The sequence below is a fragment of the Notechis scutatus genome, chromosome 4 (genome assembly GCF_049901735.1).
Source record: "Notechis scutatus isolate UNSWTSFEM ecotype Mainland chromosome 4, rNotScu1.2, whole genome shotgun sequence".
NCBI classification, from domain to species: domain Eukaryota; kingdom Metazoa; phylum Chordata; class Lepidosauria; order Squamata; family Elapidae; genus Notechis; species Notechis scutatus.
In genome coordinates this window covers 27,105,167-27,126,004 of record NC_142012.1, presented here as the reverse complement: position 1 = coordinate 27,126,004, position 20,838 = coordinate 27,105,167, and the positions used below count along the sequence as shown (strand labels likewise).

Here is a 20,838-nt window from a genome sequence, read left to right as displayed (position 1 = left end):
TAACCATTTGGAACTTGGGTTTCTCCACCTCTAGCCCAGCACCATAACCACTGTTCCATATTAGTTCCATATTAATTAAATCTCGCATGTTAATACTTGTATTCTCAGGATTGAATATGATGCTTACCGTACAGATCTAGAAGAACTGAATCTTGGCCCGCGTGATGCTAATACTATGCCAAAGATAGAGCAATCACAACAACTATTCCAAATACATAAAGAGAAATATGACAAAATGCGCAATGATGTATCAGTTAAATTGAAATTTTTGGAGGAAAATAAGGTAAGGAACTGTTTTAAATTTCTGTTAATTTTCACTGTTTAAATATGAATAATATGGGAAATATGACCTTAACCCTTGAGTTCACTGGGTCTTTTTCTGCTTCAAATAAATTCAACGTGCTGTGTATAAATATTACTAATTGATTGATTACCTGGCATCAAGCCATTTTGTACTCCTAAAGATTACACAGACTATTTCATTTCTTTGATATGTTACCAGTCAGTCCTGCAATTCTTCAGATATTAATATAAATTATTTTTGTCTTCCCAATAAATGTGCACAAGCTGTGCACAAATGAGGTCAAGAATCCCTGGGAACTATTAACACTATTATTTGAGTCTAATATGTATTTTCAGGGTTTATTTTTGTCTTTTTATTTTTTATTTATTTTTTTATATATAAAAATGGATGTGTGTATGTTCCAGCATAACTCTGGAACGCCTTCAGTAATATCAAACAAACTTGGTACACAGATGACTTACCCTCTGGAAACAAATACTGTGGGGGTATGATACCCCTAATACCTCTCGGGATGTGTGTGTGCCTTAAAATGGCTTCTACCGTACAGCACAGTGGAGTTGCCATGGTAACGGCTTCACAGTTCTCCCTCTCAGCCCTCCAAGGAAATGTCAGGGGATTGGCCAAGTACAATCAAACACTACAAACTGAAACACCAGCATAGACAAGAAACTCCCAAGGAGAAAAATACTTGCGACACTGCGCCAGAGACGGTACAACAGCGTGATTCCCAACTACAGAATTTTCCTGTCTAATACATGATTGGGATAAATAAATACCCGGGCAACGCTGGGTTATCAGCTAGTGTTTTAGTAAATGCAAATTTCATCTCCATATTTCCAGATATCTGTAATTCTTCATAGTGAGCATGAAAGAAATGAAAACAGATAGTCCTTGACTTATGACTAGTCAATAAGTGACTACTCCAGGTTATGATGGCACTGAACAAATGGTGGGGTTTTTTACCAGTCCTCACAGTTCCAGCCACCTCACCATCCCTGCAGTCACATGATTGTGATTTGCATGCTTGGCAATCCATTTATCCTTTAACTAGTTGCCAGGACCCTGCGATCACATTTGCAGTCTTTTTCTTCCAACTACCCCAGAAAGTCAATAGGGAAGTTGGCAAGGAGGGTCTCAGGTAAATCTCCCTTCCCACATATTCCGCCCAGCACCACTGTCCTAGGTTTCAACCCCTCATGCACTCCATGCACATCCCAACCTATCCAGTCCCTCTCAGGCACACTCCCTGACCTAGGTAGCATGTCTTGAATCTCCCTGGTGCACTCTTCTGACCCACGTGATGCCTCTCATGTAACCACTCACACCTTTGCACCCCTTCCTCGTGCCATACCTCCTGTGTATTCTCCCCAACCCTTTCCCACACCCCTCATTCTCTTCTCTACTTATCTCTCTGTGGGCTTGGGACTTGCAACCTCCTGCCAGTTTTCCCACTGATTTTGTTGTGGAAAGCCAGCAAGGAGGTTGCCTTGCCTCACGGATCATAGGATTCAGTCAACGCTGCCCTCCAAGACAGCAGTCTAAATGATATGATATCACTAAATGATATGAGCATGTTTTATGACCACATTGCTTAGAGATGAAAAACCAGGCCCCAATTGCCATTGTCAGTCAAGGACAACCTACATTCTGAAATGTCGAATTCCCACTTTTGCTGGAAATAGTTTTCAAGTGAAGCAAGGAGTGCCAGTTCAGAAATTTTGGTATGTGCTTATAGCTAAGTGTAGTCCTGTGAAGTTTGGGCAAAATCCTCAAAGGATGTGATATAAAACTTTTTAGTGCCAAAGTTTGTTTATTTCTATACAGAAGTTTACAGTGAATTGATGGACTCAAGGCATGTAGAACTACAATTTACATTGTTACTTAAGATCGCTGCCGTGGAACTCATTTCTACATATTTTTTTCTAATGAATAAAGGAGCAGACAGCAGAGGGCAAAATCTATCCTAATCTTCTCTATGTTATGCTTGATTTTAATTAGTTTCAGAAGGAGCAATTCTTCCTGTAAATCATAGATTCCTCTTTTGATATCTAATGTTGATAATTCATCTGTTAAAAAAATTATAGGTTTTATTAGAACCTGTAATTGTAACTGAAAGGAAGATCCTAACTGCTATAATGGATTGTTTTACTGGTCTGTGGATCATAAACTTTTCATTCAAGTAATTTTTTTGTGAATATAATGGAACTTGTAGAATGATCTGTTCTTCCCAACCCCAAAGGAACAATATGTTTTTTGCAGACTCATCATGGTGAATTATAGCCACAGGTACTCTGTACATGAATGAAAAACATTTCATATTAATTTTGTTCCACAGTTTTGAATAATCAGTTGACAGATTTGTAGACTTCTTTTGCATTTAATTGTTAAATGAAGCAACCAATTTGTTCTTAGTCCTACTTATGATTTTTTTTCCCCAAAATCAAGATTTAAAAACTCAAAATGTCTATGGAAATAGGGAGAGCCTGTTTTTCTTACCTTATGCTTGCCTCAAGAGATTTTCTTCCTTCAAACAAGCAAAAAAGTCACGTATGTCCTGTTTTGCCTGCAAATCTGCAGGAAATGTTATTTATGTATTAAGCTTTGGTGATACAGGAAAGGAAGTCTATCTAAATTCACACCTCTCTCAAATGTCTTGCTTTGATTTATAGTAAGTGCTTATTAGCAGCCAATGTGTATATCATACTTTACTACTAGAACCTTGATTGACCTGTTGAAGGAATTTTATCAGTATTTTCTTCACAATCAAAAGGGAGCTTGTCAACTATATTGTGTTGGTCATCTCAATGAAACTCATAACTAGATTACTATTAACTCGGTAAGGCTAAATGCAATATATATTTATGGTTCTCCCCTTTTCTGATACTTATTTCTCCCAGTCCTGAATATTAAGTTTTGTGCTATTCTCTGCCGTCAGAAATATAAAATGTGCACATATTACAATAATTGCTGTATTCCTCAAAGGGTTAATGTGACCCAGTAACTACAAATATTAATGCTTTTATCTTTGAAAGTATCTATACAAATGTGACAATACTGTCATGTAGTCTGTGTAAAAAAAAATTGGGCTTCACACTAAAATATTCCACCTGTTAGCTCACTTCCAGTTCCAGGGTATACATATTTGTGTAATTGCAGTGCCAATAGCTCTCTTAGTCACTGTGCGTTGCCAGTCCTGTGATTGGGATACCGCTATCAGCTGCAGCATATTGTTTCCTGTGCCTTGTTTGTTTAGGGATGCCTCTTGGGTGACTGCTGTCAAGAGAATGCTGAACGATCAGGAATAAAACTAAGTTGGGCTCTGGAAGCCTTTCTAATCAAGCAATTGAATTATGAATCCAAAACTAGCTATATAAATATGTTTTGTTGCATAATATTATGGAGTATAATTTTTTTTAAAAAATCCATGTTTTTAATTATTGCTGGAAAAGGGGTAGGACCTCCCTGATTCAGCGGAAAAGAACAAAATCAGTAAAATGTTGCTTCTAATTCTTCATCTGGTTGGACTGGAATCTAATACTTTCTGCAAGCAAATCATTCACTTTGGTATCACTTTGCTACCTATAACAGTTTCTGAACTATGATTAAGAAAATTGGGGCTTGAGGGGGCAGAAGTTATTTCAGAAAGCCCAGATTTGCAAAAGCTGTAACTCCACATAATACTATACATACTACTGATTCCATGAACTTGCATACTACTGTTGTCTAAAAAGGTCTAGATAGGATATTTTTCCATATAGTGGGAAAGCATTTAACAATTGCATATATTAACCTTTTAATATAGTTATTATTTGGAAAAGGATGTTGATGCATTAGATACGGCATTGTCCTGAATGTCCAGAATCTACTTCTCAAATTGAGTTTTATGATTATAAATTTCTTGTCGTTTTAAATAAGAAAGTTAATGGATACAAGATGAACAGGATGAAAATAGATGTCAGCCTTCAAAGCTCCTTTCCTTTTTTCGCATCTTTTGGCTGCCATAGTAACGGGGGGAGGGTGAAATAATTAGCCTTTGTGAGGGTGGGGAATGTGCTGGAGGTTTTGGAGAATGAACTGTATAACTTGGGGAAAAACTTTATTGTTTATGCTTCCCTTGCTTGCTTACTGCGCAATTGTAGCTCTTTATCAAAATAGGCACCACCTGAAGATGCCCCACATGACATTATACACATCTTCAATTGGATGGACAGTTTGAACTATTGTGGGTGGGAATGTTGCCATCATTTTGTATATGTGTTTTTTGTGCGTAAATTCTCAGATCTAGAATTACTTTGATGCTACCACTTGAATTCCAGTAGAAGTCCTTTTCTCTATAATAATAGAGTCTAAGAGTGTCTTTCTTGAATTTTGAATGGAGCACCGTACTTTTAAGTCTTCAGTAGAAGAAAATATTTTTCCATTGTGAAATGAGGCCATAACAGATGAAATTATGCTGTGAAAATTCTGACTTGAATTTTGGAAGAAAAGGAATTGCATATAAAAAAAACTAACTTAAAGAAAAAAAAAGAATTAAACCAAAAATATTTCCACTAAATGGTATCTTATAATAGCTAAAGAAAAACTTTTATAGTAATATTCAAGTTTATGTTCTTATGCATTGGTATGTATGTGTATACACACACGGGGGTGGGGTGGGGTGGAGAGGGAGAGATAAAATGTGTTTCCCCCAAAATACAACGTACTCAGAAAGTAAGTCCTAGCTTGATTTTTACTCATGTGCCCAATATAAATCCCATCCCCAAAAATGCCCTAATTAAGACCCCGCCCACTCCAGGGTGCATGGGTAAAAATTAAGCTAGGATGGGGATGAGGGATAGTGGAGCTGTCCTACTACTTACCTTTGGATAGTTGCAGCCAGGCATCGCACACCTCGGCCCTTTTCTTCTGTTGGCAAGGCTTTCCTGAAGGCCTCTGTAGCCAATAACAGAGCTCCGGATCGATCCGGAGCTCTGTTATTGGTTACAGAGCCTTCAGGAAAGCCTTGCTGGCTGCAGAAGAAATGAGCCAAGGTGCAACTATCCAAAGCTGAAGGAAAGTCCTGAAGGCCTCTGGTAGTGAAAAGGAGGCAGGGGGCGACGCACGCAAGTGAGGTGAGTCAGTGGACGACATCCCATCCCATCCACCCTGAAAATAAGACAGGGTTTTATTTTCAGGGAAACGGGGTGCATACCCACACACACACACACACAATATTTTGAGTTACTAGGTAGTACAGTCTAAGAGGAACAATGTAAGTGGGACTTTATGAGGGTATCAACAACTTGAAATAGCTAAAAAGAATAGGAAACTTTCACTTGATGCCATGAAAATTATTTCACCTGTAATGGAAACAAAAGATTAAAATGTTGGAACAGTTGAATTGATTCAATTTTTTGCTGTGCTATCATTTTATGTCCTGTTTGTCTAGGTTGTTAATAGTACCATTCATCTTTCATCACCAGTTAGCCAACATTATGGAGGCACCAGTTGTTTAACTGCCTGGAATGTAACTCTATAAAGTCACTACAAGCTTTTCACTTGTGTTTTTTTTTCCTGATGTTTTGTAGGTATGTAGAAGTATTGCCAGAACTATTATGGGATATGTCTTAATTGCATAATACATTATAACTGCATACATATGTCTAATTCATAAAACTGGATTTTAAAATCCTGTTCAGTCAGTAAAACATAGTGGTGCCTAGGTTTGCTGTCTGATTATTGTAATTGCAAATTACTTTTAAGTATAGCCATCCCACGTATTTCACACACAAATCTGCTTTCCCAGTTTGTAGATGTAACAGACACGGACTAGCAAGAATTATGGAAGAAGTAGGTAGTTAAGGAGTATAAACATTTTTTATTTATTTGATTTATGAACACTTCACTTCAAGACCTTTTTCCACACTTAGTCTTAGTGTGATGTGTTGCAACATTTATGTAATACCTCTGGTTTATACAGTTGGAAAGTATGCTTAATAAAATCTTGTAATCTAAACTATTGAAAACTTTGGGATGGGTAATTACATTGTAACATTTTAACTTGATCATGAATTTGGTTGGGGATGATAGGTGATATATCGACCAATCTCCAGCTCATCCTTCAGAATAAGGAACACTGAAACATTCCAGTATAATGTCCTGAAAAACTATTTTTTTCTTTCAATCTCAGCTCAAATTACTGTTTTTAAGGTTTCAAACAAAGGTTGCAAAGCAGTCAAGACATCCAGGCTGTGGTTGAGAGTGGGTTTAAAAAAAGTTCAACTGAAGAATTGAAAGGATTTTCTATGGGGTTTGATCTTAAGACTTGAAAATGGAGATTGGAGACAATAGAAATGTTAGTCATGTGAGGAAGTTGGCAGTGTGTCTGGATTGAACCAGATTGGCCTGACATGAAGATTTCCCTTGAGTTATGCTAGCAGGGTGGAAATTTGCAATCAAGCATTTTCAGGTACTTGCATTTCTCTGGGAAATTCTTTTCAGTCTGATTTATTAGAGGATGCACATATTCTTCCTTGGCTTAATCAAGAGAAATATAATGGGAAATATAACAATTACTGCCTCTTGTTCTTCAGGGTTACATAAGCTTTCTTTTTTTAAAATACCTTATTTTCAATAAGAAAAAAAAAAGATTTTTTTTGACCCGGGTGCTTAGGTATTGATAATGTGAAAAATTCCAAAATATGCATTGATTACATCTAATCCAGGGTCTGTCTAAATAGGACAGGTCTAATACTACATATGTAGGACAGCAGTATCATGTCTTTATTGGTTAATTTTTTTATAATAACATGCTCGGAAATGACAGTATGACATTGGGTAAACCTGAATATAGGCTCATAATTTGATGGCTTGATTATGGATGAGAAAGCTGATCTACCATGTATTACTGAAACTTGGCTGTGCCCAAGTTGAGCAGTCCCCTTTCTAATATGTGCCCAGCTGGGTTCCAGATGTGAGATCAGCTGGGTTCCAGATGTGAGATTAGCCAAGACCACACAATAGGGATAGTAACGTGGCAGTAGTCATCTGAAATACTTGGGAGGCACCCAGAAACACTGTCCCACAGATACAAATTGTTGTGTAAAATAGCAAAGATAAAGGAGTCCCTGTGGGTTGTATTCCATTAGTCATAGGCGGTGCTCCTCTCCATTTCTAAGCCATTCAACCAGCTTTTTCTAAAGATGTTTCTGCAATCATGTGGCATCACACCACAGTACAGAGCATGTGGCAAAACATGGAACCCTCTTGCTTTCTTGCTGAAATGCTGCCTATTTATCTATTTACATGCTGCCTATTTATCTATTTACATCGAACTGCTAGGTTGGCAGGAGCTGAGGCAAATGATGGGAGCTCACTCCATGCAGGGATAGGGCTTGAGCTGCCAGAGTATAGGCCTTCACCAGCATCTTTTAAGCCACTGAAATTGCTAGGTGCAAGATCCTATTTGTTAAGTTGGGCTCTAGGGATTAATAGGATTGTTGCTATTGTATGTACCCTCCTGCTGCATACTCTCCCTGCCTGAGCTGTTTGACTGTGTGGATGGGTTGGCAGTGGAGTTTCCTAGGCATATGTCTTGTCACTTGAGGGGCCATCTTTCCCCAATTATTTCTACCCATCCAATCCGATTAGGCAAGTTAAGCATGCTTGGGATCCTATTGGCCAAAGAACATCAGTTGGCAGGGCCTAGATGTGCCTTTTCTTCTGTAGCACCCACCTTATGGAACATCTTCTGGAGATGGCCCTGACCATGCAGATATTTTGTAAGGCCCTGAAGACCTGGTTCTGGAACTCAGTTCTTGGTTACGCTAGTTATTTGGGCTGATCTTGATCAACTGCTTTGTATTTTAACTTTTGAAATGTATATAATTGAATTAAAGGAAACTGTCAAGAAGATCAAGGATTGTGTATCCTAACCAATTTAAAGATAATTGAGATAGTAAAGTAAATATATTCATTTTACAAAGATTTTTGTAACATCATTTTTGTCCTTTCAGTAAATCTGGTGAATAAGACACAGGAGAATCTAGCTTGTTTATTATTCAATATTACAACATATATTAGGTAAAAATCTACCCCATCAAAAAAATAACCCACGTAATGACTTAAGATAATATATGATCCTAACCAATGACTAGCCAAGAGCCTAAAGAGCAAGCTTCATGATCAAGTGGGGTTTTATATTTAGATTTCCTTAGTGTTACCCAAATATTCAAATTACAGGTAGTCGGCTTACAACCACAATTGAGCCCAACATTTCCATGATTAAATGAAACATTTGTTAAGAGAGTTTTGCCCCATTTGACTTTTCTTACCATAATTCTTAAGTAAATCACTGAAATTAAGTTAGTAACACAGTTAAGTCCCCGTTGACTTCGCTTGTCAGAAGGTCACAGAAGATGATCACATGACCTCGGGACACTGCAACCGTCCTAAATGAGTCAGTTCCCAAGCATCTGAATTCTGATGTGACCATGGGGATGCTGCAATGGTCATAAGTGTGAAAAACTGTCATAAATCTGTTTCAGTCCTGTTGTAACTTTGAACAGTCACTAAATGAACTGTTGTAAGTTGAAGACTACCTGTGTATATTATAGTGGCTCTCACTATTATAGACACTATTTTGTGTATAGATTATAGATCTATGTATCCACTATTCATATTTTTGTCTTTACTTTCTTTGGCTGAATTAAAACTTTATTGAATGATAATAGCGATGTGTTGAAGTAATCGGTACAATTTTGTTATTTACAAATTATCCTTACATATCTCTATCCAACTGATAAGCTTACGCCAATATTTTCTTGAATTGATGCATGGTTGTTGATAATTAAATACAGTAATCAGAAAACAAACAGATGCAACTGATAAAACAGACACCTGATCAGCGTATCTGTTGGACAAAATAATCAAACGATCTTTTTAATGTGTTGATGAACAACCCTAACTCTTGGAGCAACAAGCAAACAAAACAATGGGCGTATTTGTGTGTGGTGATAAGATGTAACATGGATGACTACAAATAAGCAAGATTGCACACATAGCCCTCCAAATTAGCTATGATTTATGTCATTCATAGTTCATTCAGTGCACCCACTCACAGGAAGAGCCTGTGGCAGGGTTCTGCTCATCTGTCACTAAGCCAAATTATGCTTAGCAGGTCATGTCAGTATAGTCAGTTATGTGCAGCTATGCAGGTAAGGTTATATTTATCATACACAGCCTCTTCATTTAATTTGGCTGTCAGTATTAATGGTAGTTGATATTTGCTTTTGTCGCTGAATCTGATTTTTTTTTGTTTTTAATCTGATCATTTCACTGTGTGTGTATTATACACACACACATTATTCCTCGGGTATCAGCTTTCAATATTCTGTACATATATTTTCATTTTCAATTTGATCTTTCTCCACAGGTGAAGGTGCTGCACAATCAGCTTGTTCTGTTCCACAATGCCATTGCAGCCTATTTTTCAGGAAATCAGAAACAGCTTGAACAGACCCTTAAACTATTCCATATCAAATTGAAAATACCTGGAGTGGATGCTCCTTCTTGGCTCGAAGATCAGTAATCAAACCACCCGCCGAGATCCATTGTTCAGCCCAGGATCTTCTCTATCCTGGGAGAATCGAGAAGCTTTTCTATAAGAAGGACTGTTTGTAGTGATACTTGCACAAGCAGCTTTAATTCCTCCCCTTTCTCCAATAATGAATACGATAATAATTTGGCAGGGTGGATGGATGTAACCAAATTAACTTGTCATTTCAGAATCAAAATGTTTTGTATTTAAGGGTGAATGGTTTTCTGTAGTAGGGAAGTATAGATTTGCACTGATGAATATTTGTGATCTTTGGTAACTGTGGCAAGTAGGTGAGAAATTTTCCAAAGGAGATGCTCATGATTTATACCTGATAAAATACCTGATATTTTATATAAATGTATTAAACCTCTACAGATTCTTTTTCATGTAACGGTGTTCAAAAAGTATTTTTTTTAAAAAAACATTAAGGCTTTTAAACAGCTTCATTCACAAAATCAGTGACTCACTGACAGTGTGGAATTACAAAAAATGCCATTTTTTACACCTAGATCTTTCTATTGTATGCTTAAAAAACACTAGAGGTCGAGTTTCAATTATGAGCTGAATCCATTTTTTATCATTATAAAGGAACCACTTAAGGAAAAGAGTCTTAAGTTGTACTATTAACTTTCTATGAAATCATTCCTTCCTTGTCTTAAATTCAAAAGTGCCTTTTGAAACTCTCTTTCTACTCTTCTATACAAAATATAGCATCTTTACAAAACCCTTTCTAGATTTATGATTTTTTTAAAAGAGACTAAGGCCAGTCTACTTTGTATTCTTCTGTTTGACTAGCAGAACATGTCATCTGACAGGGACAGAGTCTGTTTTTTAATCAGTAGCTGTTACAAGTACAAGTTTGTTACTTTATCATAGCCGTTCAAAATTTATTGTTTTGGAGCATCATTGTTTGCACACTTTCTACTGCTTTTTCTGTTTATATAAATGAAGTACTTAAAATAACTTATCTCAGCTAAATGAATTGTATAATTATGTATTATATGTTGAAACAAATTAAGTTGCTGCTTTAAATGGTTTTGTTTCAATCTTTAAAGTAAAATGTTTATCAAGTATACCTTAAATCATTTCTCATTGCATTCTTGTCCATTATGTTTTTGTTGCTGGGTTCTGTCTTGAAGTAAAGTTGGTTACTGTTTCCCAGAGCGTGGTTCATTATTAGCACTTATTCACATTAAGAGAAATTAGCACAATATATATACCTAGAAGTAACATCCATCTAGGGCAGGGGTGTCAAACTTGCGGGCCGTATGCGTCACACACTGGTCACGCCCACCCCCATTTTAGCAAAGGGGAAAAAAGTTACATCACGTGATGACGTGACACCGCAAGTTTGACACCCCTGATCTAGAGTCTTGCCTAAAACAAATGAAAATACTTTGTAGTTTGTTTCTTGTAACCAGAGGTTAAATGCTTTAATTTTTATTAATCCCACAGAACATGGTGTCTTGTATTGTTTCTGTGATCCTACTAACTATAATAAAAGAAGCAAACCTCACCTGACTTATTTTCCAAGTACAATATAAGACATATTTGAACATTTCTATCAATGATTTCATCTCTATTCTAGTGCAGGCTTCCTGATTCTAATAGAAGTATTTAGTTGACCACACTTTTTAGTGAAGGGGAAACTTAAATGGAGTGAGAGTTGGTGAGATCCAGTTGGTGTAAAAGCAAAATATGTCATTCAAAGGTAATTAAGGCCTTTGGTTTTAATTTTCTTTTAAGGAAAACTAGTGAAAGCTTGTTACTTCATTGTAGTAGCTACATGTCTTAGAAAGCTAGAATCAGGAAGGTTTATAAGGATTTCTTTTAATTTTGTAATATTTGATTATATTATCTCACTTTTTAAAAAAATAATCGTTTTGTCCTAAAGAATTGCACAAATGTCTTAATTAGTAATGTAACAAATAACCTCATAATTCATAGTTGAAAATGATCACATCCTGGAAGAAGGCAAACAAACCATTTCTATATTTTCATGAAAATAATTATGTGGACCTTTCTAAGTAGCCATCAGGAGCCAAGCTACTGGTAATTCAAAGAAAGCTATATTTTTATGAAATTCTGTGCTAGTTTTGTACCAAATTTATTGCAGTTTTTTAATTCCTGAAAAACTGTCAGATCTGTAAGGATCTGATTGGTCCAAATTGTTAAGGAAACCTTTGAAGGTAGGTTTTCAAGTCATCAGACATGCTGTATGCATTGTTACATTTGAATATTATAATGATATGTCAAATATCAGTAATCATATTACATAGTCTTGAATCTTTGATTTATATTCAAAGCAATTTAGGTCCTAGCTTTCAATTCTTATATCACAGAAATAAAATGTTTGAGCCAAAATATATATTTAGTAAGTACAAGCATTAAAATATACACTTGAGTGCTATTGCGTATATGAAATATAATGGATATGTAGAAAAATAAGAATTTACATGATATTTTGGAAAAAGTTATTAACTTACTGCTGCTATTATGTAGATAAGCAGATGCTGAACCTCTGATAGTATACCTTCACAAACAACTGACAACTTTAAGGACTGGCTGAACTAAATTCCACATTATACACAAAATGAATTAAATCCTTCAACTGCCTGTACAACATCCATGGCAATAATGTTTTTGTTTTGTTACAATTGATGTTAATGGTAGTTTGTTATTAGTTCAAAGAAAATATAACTTTATGTACATTGGAAGATTTTTAGAGCTGGTTGTTTGGATACTAAGATATTTCAAATGGACAGAAATATAATAACTCTAGCTCAACATGTATCTTCCACATTCTTAAATACAATAAAACCTCCAACCAATAAATGTTAAAAGGTTACTATGGATTTTTGTCTTGGTTTGTTTTTCCGAATTACACCTATAGCAATGTGAATATTTATACTGATAGTAAATATTTTTATTTGCTTCTAATAATAGATTTGAGGTATTAAAAGAGGAACTGATTTCTTAATTACTGAAATTCAGATATTTTTTTAATTATGTCAGTTTCATGTGTCTCTGGATGCAGTGTTTGGTATTTCAACACCTATCTGAAATACAGTGAGATTTATTTAATTTTAGGATTTATCTCATATAGTAGTGATTCATGTAACAGTAATAATTTTCTTTATAAAAATTATAAGAAGTCACTGAGGACAAATTATTTCATCTGAAATAGTAAAAATGTATTGCCTCATTATAACTAAAATAGAATCCCAGTGACATCTGGCTTCTGCAATCCCAAATGGTTTGCCCATGGCCATCACCATCTTGTGTGGAGATTATTTTATCACAATAACTTGCCTACATTTTACCAGCAAAAAAAACCATAATTGTTATTTTAATTAAGTCTCAGTGGAACTCACTGTAATATCAAAACCTTGTAGCCAGAATAAACAACAGGGTGTCTGGTAACTTTGGTGTGAACTCTGACTGCCTCTTTTGGAGTTTCTTGCCTGCTTGACTTTTTACAAAGATTCTTTCTGATTAATATTGCAAAACAAAACATCAGCCTATATCATATTTATGTCCATAAATTCTTTTGAGCCATGAAATAATATTGGTGAAGTAGTGTTTAATGACAGTTTAATGAAGTTACAGCAGGAGTGTCAAACTCGCATTGTCATAGCGGCATCACATGATGTATCGGGACTTTTCCCCCTTCGCTAAACCAGGAGTGGGTGTGGCCAGCGCGTGACGCATCCGGCCCATGGGACGCAAGTTTGACAGCCCTGTGTTACAGGGAAAATTATAAAGGAAAAATAGGAAGTGAATCAGCACAGTAACAAAGAAACAGTGTTGTACTGGATAAATTAATGGAGAATGGGTTTATCAAATGCCTTTGATTTTTAAGATTCACTGTTAACTTCAAATTTGAACAGAATGGCTCCATACTGCACTTAGTTGCAGGGGTCACGGGTGGGAGGAGGGTATCTCTGCCTCTTCTTACAAATAACCTAGCAGTACTTGGTTGGCCTTGACGAGAAATCAAGTGTTAAAACTATGATGGGCCTTGGCCTGGATCCAGCAAGAGGATAGCAGCTGCGCTTCAAATTCAGCAGATAAAGGTGAGTATGGGAGCCCGGGTGGGTAGGTGGGCCCAACAGTAGAGCGGCAGAGAGAACCGGATCAGTCTCCACTGTTCATCGCTGCTACTGGCTCTGCAGAACTGTGCCAAACCAGTAGAATACCACCACTGCAGTACACTAATAAACATAATCTCTTTAAATAAAATTTAGAAGGATGGTTACTGATGGTCTTCAGCAAAGTTTTATAGCATCTTTGAGGATATGGTTTGTTTCAGTGCTCTGAATGGAATACACGTATAGTCTTTTACATCAGAAGTAAAAAGAATATTAAGAAATCTGAAGATAAAATTTTCAAAAGCCACTTTGTATCAGCCAGAACACAGAACAACCAAACTTTTAAGATCCCACAGTTCATCTTCAACTATCTCCTGCTCTGGAACAGCACAAGGAGTCCCTACATATCTGACAAAATGTTGATCTTTCTCATTTTGTTTTCAACAGATGCTATGAAGTGGGTTTCCCTGTAGCCTTCTCTGACCTCCCAGATACTCTTGAGATTTGTCAACACCAGTTAAGCATTTGTGACTTGCAGAGCTCAGCCATTTAGTCTTTTTAACACTCTCTTAACGTTATTAAACAGGTACACATCCCACATACAAGCCCCGTGCATTAACTCAAAATAAACATTCTCCAAATTAAATTTTTGGTTTAATGTGTTCTTTTTATTAAGAAAAGCAAGAAGAAAAAATGTCAGCTCCTGGTGACCACATGGACAAATTGATAGTTTTCTTGACTTTAGAAGTGGTTTGTCTTCAAGTAAATTTTTCAGCTTCATACACTAAACCCCCAAAATCTCTGGGGGGAAAAGATACCCATAGGAGGAGTCAAAAATCCGGATGGCAGGATGCAAACCACATGATTGAAGTTCCATTCCCTTTTCTTAAAAGTGTTGTATGTGCATAAAGGGAGACTTATACCAATATAAGATATTGGGGCGCAACTTTTAGTGAAATAGAAATTACAGTAAAAATATATATGGTTTCGCTTAACTATTGCATTGCTCTTGGGAACCTCTGAATTCTTTTGAAGTTGCATTTACAAAAGATTTTGTCATTTGCAATGAGGGCAGATGTCAGCTCTTCTTTCCAGTGGACTTTAAGTGCACTAACGTTTTATCCACCATGTACTAGAACCTTCATATATTCACCATGTACTAGAACCTTCATATATTCAATACTTATACTATAATTGATAGGGGCATAAAAGAATGATGCATGACTTGGTTTGAATCACAGGACTGACGAGAGCAATTAGAATAAAACTTAGGTGGAAATGGTAACTATTTATTTATTTACCATTTATTATATTATTTATAGGCTGTTCATCTCACTATTAAGTAACTCTATACCTGAAGTCCAACGTTTGAAAATCTATATAAGAACATAATTAAATAGTACTTGGATGAGAGGGTCTAAAAGCTGTAAGCTAGACTGGGGATTTGAAAATAAAACCCCAGAAGAAAACAATGGTTACCCATGTCTGTATTGTCACCAAGAAAACAGCATGGATGTGTCTGTGAAATTACTCAGTGAAGCTTAACTCAAAGGATACTTCGTCTTAACGAATCCAAAAATGAACTGCTATTAACTTTTTTCTGCATCTGTTATGAAATATATATTTCCTGACAGCAAAAATTAGATCTGTATAAATGTAGTGTCTGCACATTGTTTTTAATTTTTACATTTTACAAAATAGAAATCTAGTTTCATAGAATCATAAGGTTGGAGTGGGCCTTAGACATTATGTAGTTTATCTCCCTGCTCAGTGTAAAATCTACTAGGCCAGCCTCTGAAAACTTCTTGTGAAAAAGAACTGAGAACTTTCCATGGCAGCTTGTTCTGCTGGTTGACAGCTCATGCCCTCAGAAATTGTTGAAATCTATCTTGAGCCTACTTCCTTAGAACAATGGCTATAGCAATTAGACTTGTATACTGCTTCGTGGTGCTTTATAGCCTCTCTAAGCGGTTTACAGAGTCAGCATATTGCCTCAACAATCTGGGTTCTCATTTTACAGACCTCAGAAGGATGGAAGGCTGAGTCAACCTTGAGCCGGTCGGGATCGAACTCCTGGCAGTGGCCAGAGTTAGCCTGCAATACTGCATTCTAACCACTGCGCCACCATAGCTCAAGTCAACTACTTTTGGTCTTGCCCTCTGAAATTACAAAAGATAAATCCACTTCCCCTTCTATATGTATCAGTCTTTCAGGTACTGAAAACTGCTACAATTTCTAGCATTTCTTCTTTAGTCTAACTATGCCCTGATTCTTTATATGTTCGTCATATGGCTTGGTATCTAGATCTCACTATTCTGGTAACCCTTCTTCTGAATTTTTACAATCTTTTTTTAATAACTGCATTAAACAGTATTGATAAATGGAAACCAACTAGGACAGAGTAGAGTGGAATAGTTATTTTCTGTTACCTGGACTTGTGCCTTTTGTTAATGGATTACAAGATAGCATCAGTCTTTATACCAGCTAAATAATATTGCTGTTCCTTTTAACATGTGCTACTACCATTCCATTGTAATTTTCATTTTCCCTACCCAGATATTGAACTTTATATTGGTTCTTCCTGTTAAATTCATTTCCTATTAATTTCAGCCCTACATTCAAGTCTATCTAGGAACTTTCGAATTTTTTCTTCTCCCTTTAAAATATTAGTCAAATAACTACCTTAATAACACCTGCATGCTTGTTCAGTATTTCTTTCTCATTGAAGTCATTGATAAAAATGTTGAACTCCACAAAGACTAAGACAGAGCCTCACTGCCCCCGAGTCAATAAGCTCTGCAATCTGAAATGAATATTAAATGCACTGTTGAGTTCATTCACTCAATGAACTGAGTTCATCTAACAGTAGTACAGTAGAACCTCTGGTCATGACCGTAATTCATTCCATAACTTTGGTCGCAACCCGATTTGATTGTGAGCGGAAGCGAGACTGATTGAGCATGTGCTTACAAAAAAAAAAAAAAAATGGCACAGAAGGGGAAATCGGCCGCAGCTGTGTTTGATCGCCACTCGAGTATGTGTTCGTGACCAGATTCAAAAATGTGAATTTTTTGATCGGAACCCAATTTGGTCGTGGTCAGAAGCGTTCATGACCAGAGATTCTACTATATAATGTAGACCAAATTTTGCCACTTTATTAAGAAGAATATTCCAAGAGGTTTTATTTTAGGCTTTGGTATGGCCATATATACTGTAGTATGTCTACAGCATTCCCCGATCAACTAGACTAGTAACTTCATCAAAGAATATAGATTAATTAGTATGACTTATTTTCAAGAAACCTCTTGTGAGTTCCATTAATTGTAGCATGCATATCAAATACTAGCATGTTGTTTAATAATCTTAATAATCTTTTCAATAACTTTCTCAATACAGATATCAAGCTGATGGTTCTGTTGTTTCCTTCAATTCTTAAAAATTAAGATATTTGGTCTTCTTTATTCTTCTAAAATACTGCCAGGAGATCCTAAAGATTTATGAGAGTGATTCTACTAGCACTTTGTTATTGTAATATATAATGTATGGTTAGGGAGACTTGAATTTGCTTAAATCAGTCAAGTTCTTTCTTACCCTCTTATTTTCTTTCCTAAGTTATAGTTCTTCCTAATGAATAACAAAGAGAAAAGATACAAAAACAGCAGCTACAAACATCTACCTTCTCACTACATTTGCTTTTGAACTGATGTGTACAGAACTCCCTTTCCCTAAAAGTTATACAAAGGAAACTTTTTCAGTTTTCTGAATTTCTCACAAGGCTCAGCTCGTTCCAAGTTTTAGACTTTCTGACACAAGTTCTACTTTTTCTGGAACCTGCCTTGCATTCTTTGGTTATGGGCTGCTTATTGCATTTCCTATATATACATGTTCCTTTTTTCCTTTGTATTATTTCATAGAGCTCTACTTATATATTCTTTTTAAACTTCTCCCATCTGGCCAAAATGCAGTTCCAGCAACAATGCAGGACTGTGATAGAAGAGAAGTAGGAATGTCCTTTCGAAGAGCCCCAAAGGCTGGGAGGCTGGGAACTAGACTTAGAATATGAAGATCAGTGTCCCAAATATGTTGCCTGAGGATCCTTATGGTATTCTCAAAGCTTAAAGGGCAAAGGCTGTCCAACTGAAGTCTTAGGGAGTAAAGCTTGCCAAAAACCTTTATCCCCTTGATACCATGATGTCAAGAAAATAGAATTCCTTGTTCTTTCTTCAACTTTCTAAGAAATGTTGTTGGAGGAGGGGGGAATGATATTTTTCTGTTTCTTGGCAGAGCTAGATCATTGGCAGATGTCAAGATTTTATATTTGTATTTTATTTAGAATATGTATTGTACCTAAAGATTCCAGGGTGATTCACAATAATCCAATAAATAAAAATGCACCATTAGTTGCTTTCTAAAAACTATTTCTACAAGTAAAACTAGTCTTAAGCTAGCATGTTGTACAAATCAAGAAAAATTGTTTAATTAATCAAAGTATGATTTTAAATATTGGTCATTATTTTAAATAACTTGGGTACAGTTGCATTGTTTGCATTGTGTCATGGGTTAGGTGCATCCTTTTAATTGAAATACTGAGCCGTGATGAGAATGCTTGGAGTTGTAATCCAAACAAATCTGCCAGCGGATCAATCACCTTTAGGAAGGTTGACAATAAACAGCCAGTTGCATTGAACAGCCCTGGATTCAGAAAAGTCACAACTACAGATGATTCAAATATGGCAGATGTGAGATTAAAATTATTCAAAATAAAATCCCTTTTGGTTGTACTCAAATGTTATATTCAGTCCTACTTAATAAATCAGAGTTAGCTAGCTTTCTTCACAAATCAAAATAGTTGCATTTTACATAACACATAGGACAAAAACACATTAACAGTAAACATTGTCTTAATTTTCTAACCAGATCTCCATTGCCTTAGTTCTTTATATGCAATAAAGATTTATAAGTGTTTATAAGGATACTTATTAAGCATACAAATAGCCCCATTTGATAGTGATCCCCATCTGAAGGAAGAAAGGATGTTTTACTGCTTTTAGTAAGAATAATATTTATAAGTTTCCACATCAGAATAGTGAAGCCCCTGGTTTTCACACACTACACGCTACCAAAATCTCTTTTCCAAAATTCTCTTCCAAAGCTGTTATTGAGCAAGACCAAATCTCACATGAAGACAATGAAAGGAGAAAAAGAAAAAGAAGGTTAAGATGCAACAAAGGACAAATACTTAGTGAAAACAATGTTTGAAAACGGCAGGAAGAAAACCTCAGCCAGGAACAGAACTTGTACAATAGTCCGTTTCAGATCATCTTCGATGTAGACCCATAGACCGGTTGTAGTAGAAAAGTCTTCCTCTACAAGGAATTGGCCTCTGGCTCAAGTTTGTCTAATGATCCCTTTGTACAAGAGTAGCCTGTATATTTCAAAGGCATTTATTTTATGGATGTATAAGTATGATCGAGTAAAAAGTGTGGAATGTCAGGAATGTAACTTAATTAGAATTTAAATTGTTGCTCAACTGCAGTATTAGCAGGTATCAAAAGACACAATCTTCACATTAGGCAATTTTTAATTTGTTGTATTTGTTTACTTTGGGGGAATTTATTTTTCTCCTTTACATTCAAATCCTTCCTTTTGAATTTTTTTTGCCTCTTTTGCTTTCTTCTTGCAGAGTAATTGTCACTTTTGCCTAGTTATTCTTAAATGCTGGACAACTCCATGCCACAACTAGTTAGGGCATTTGAGAAGTTGAAAACCAATCCTGCTGGTGGCTACAAAAAATTTTTTTTTCCTGATGAAAGTATTTCTTGGTATGTTTTCAAGAGTTGTCTTTTTGAAGTACCCATTAAAGAAAATTCAGCAGCAGTAATAGATTCATCTCTGTGTTATATGCACAAAGAAGCAGAGTGGATTCTGACCATACAAATATGTAAAGAGGATGGCGGATTTCTTTTATTCATATCCAAATCGAGTCCAAATAGGTGCAAAATGGTTTATTATATCTGGGCCCTCAAATCAGAAGCTTTAATCCAGATTATCAGGTAAACTTTACTGCCCCTTGTATGAATATAGTCCCTGTTTGCTTGGGGTGGGTAACCAATGTGACATGCTAACCATGGTTGCTTTAGCGTTATAGATACAACTACAGAATATTAGACTAGATGAGATAGAATATTTCTTAGATCGAGCATTGATTCAATTCAAATGGCTCTCCAGGCTCCTATGTTGCATTATATTGCATTATTAAGCCATAATGTAATACATTTAGATCCGGCTTAGTGTAATATGTGATTCTATCTATTATGAATTGTCGAACAAGCCATTATTTTAATTGACCAGCAATTGGCTTTTTATATTACATCGAAGCAGTATTTTCACAAAATGTTAACCCTTAATAGCTGTTATTCCATGGAATTAAGCTGGTTCTGCAGGTAACTGAATCAAACCATTTAGGCTTAATATTAGGCTAAAGCCTGTGGCAAGAACAAACTTCATTATACTTTGGCATAACATGAGAATCCTGCCTATTGTCTATTACACAGTGCATTTAGAATAGAATAGAATATTTTATTGGCAAAGTGTGATTGGACACACAAGAAATTTGTCCTGGTGTAAATACTCTCAGTATACATAATGAAAAGGTACATTCATTAAGAATCAAGAATCATAAGGTACAACACTGAATGATAGTCATGGGGTATAATCAACAATCAAACCATACTAGGAAACAGTCAATATAAATCATAAGGATACAAGCAACAAAGTTGCAGTCCTACAATCACAAGTGGGAGGGGATGGGTGATAAGAAGTGATGGGAAGATTAACAGTAATAGTGTACACTTTGTAAATAGTTG

General features: G+C 35.9%; 1 protein-coding gene across 9 annotated transcripts in view; it reads left to right on the top strand.

Annotated features, from left to right (window-relative positions):
• ARFIP1 (ARF interacting protein 1) overlaps positions 1 to 11,397 on the top strand; it is a 30,977-nt gene extending 19,580 nt beyond the window's left edge. For all 9 annotated transcript variants that reach the window (XM_087963032.1, XM_087963028.1, XM_026668750.2 and 6 more), the window contains 2 exons: positions 109 to 283; positions 9,717 to 11,397. In XM_087963032.1, the coding sequence (XP_087819158.1) occupies positions 109 to 283; positions 9,717 to 9,872 (331 nt within the window). In that variant the 3' untranslated portion in view covers positions 9,873 to 11,397. The remainder of the gene's footprint in view (positions 1 to 108; positions 284 to 9,716) is intronic.
• Positions 11,398 to 20,838: the final 9,441 nt, after the last annotated feature.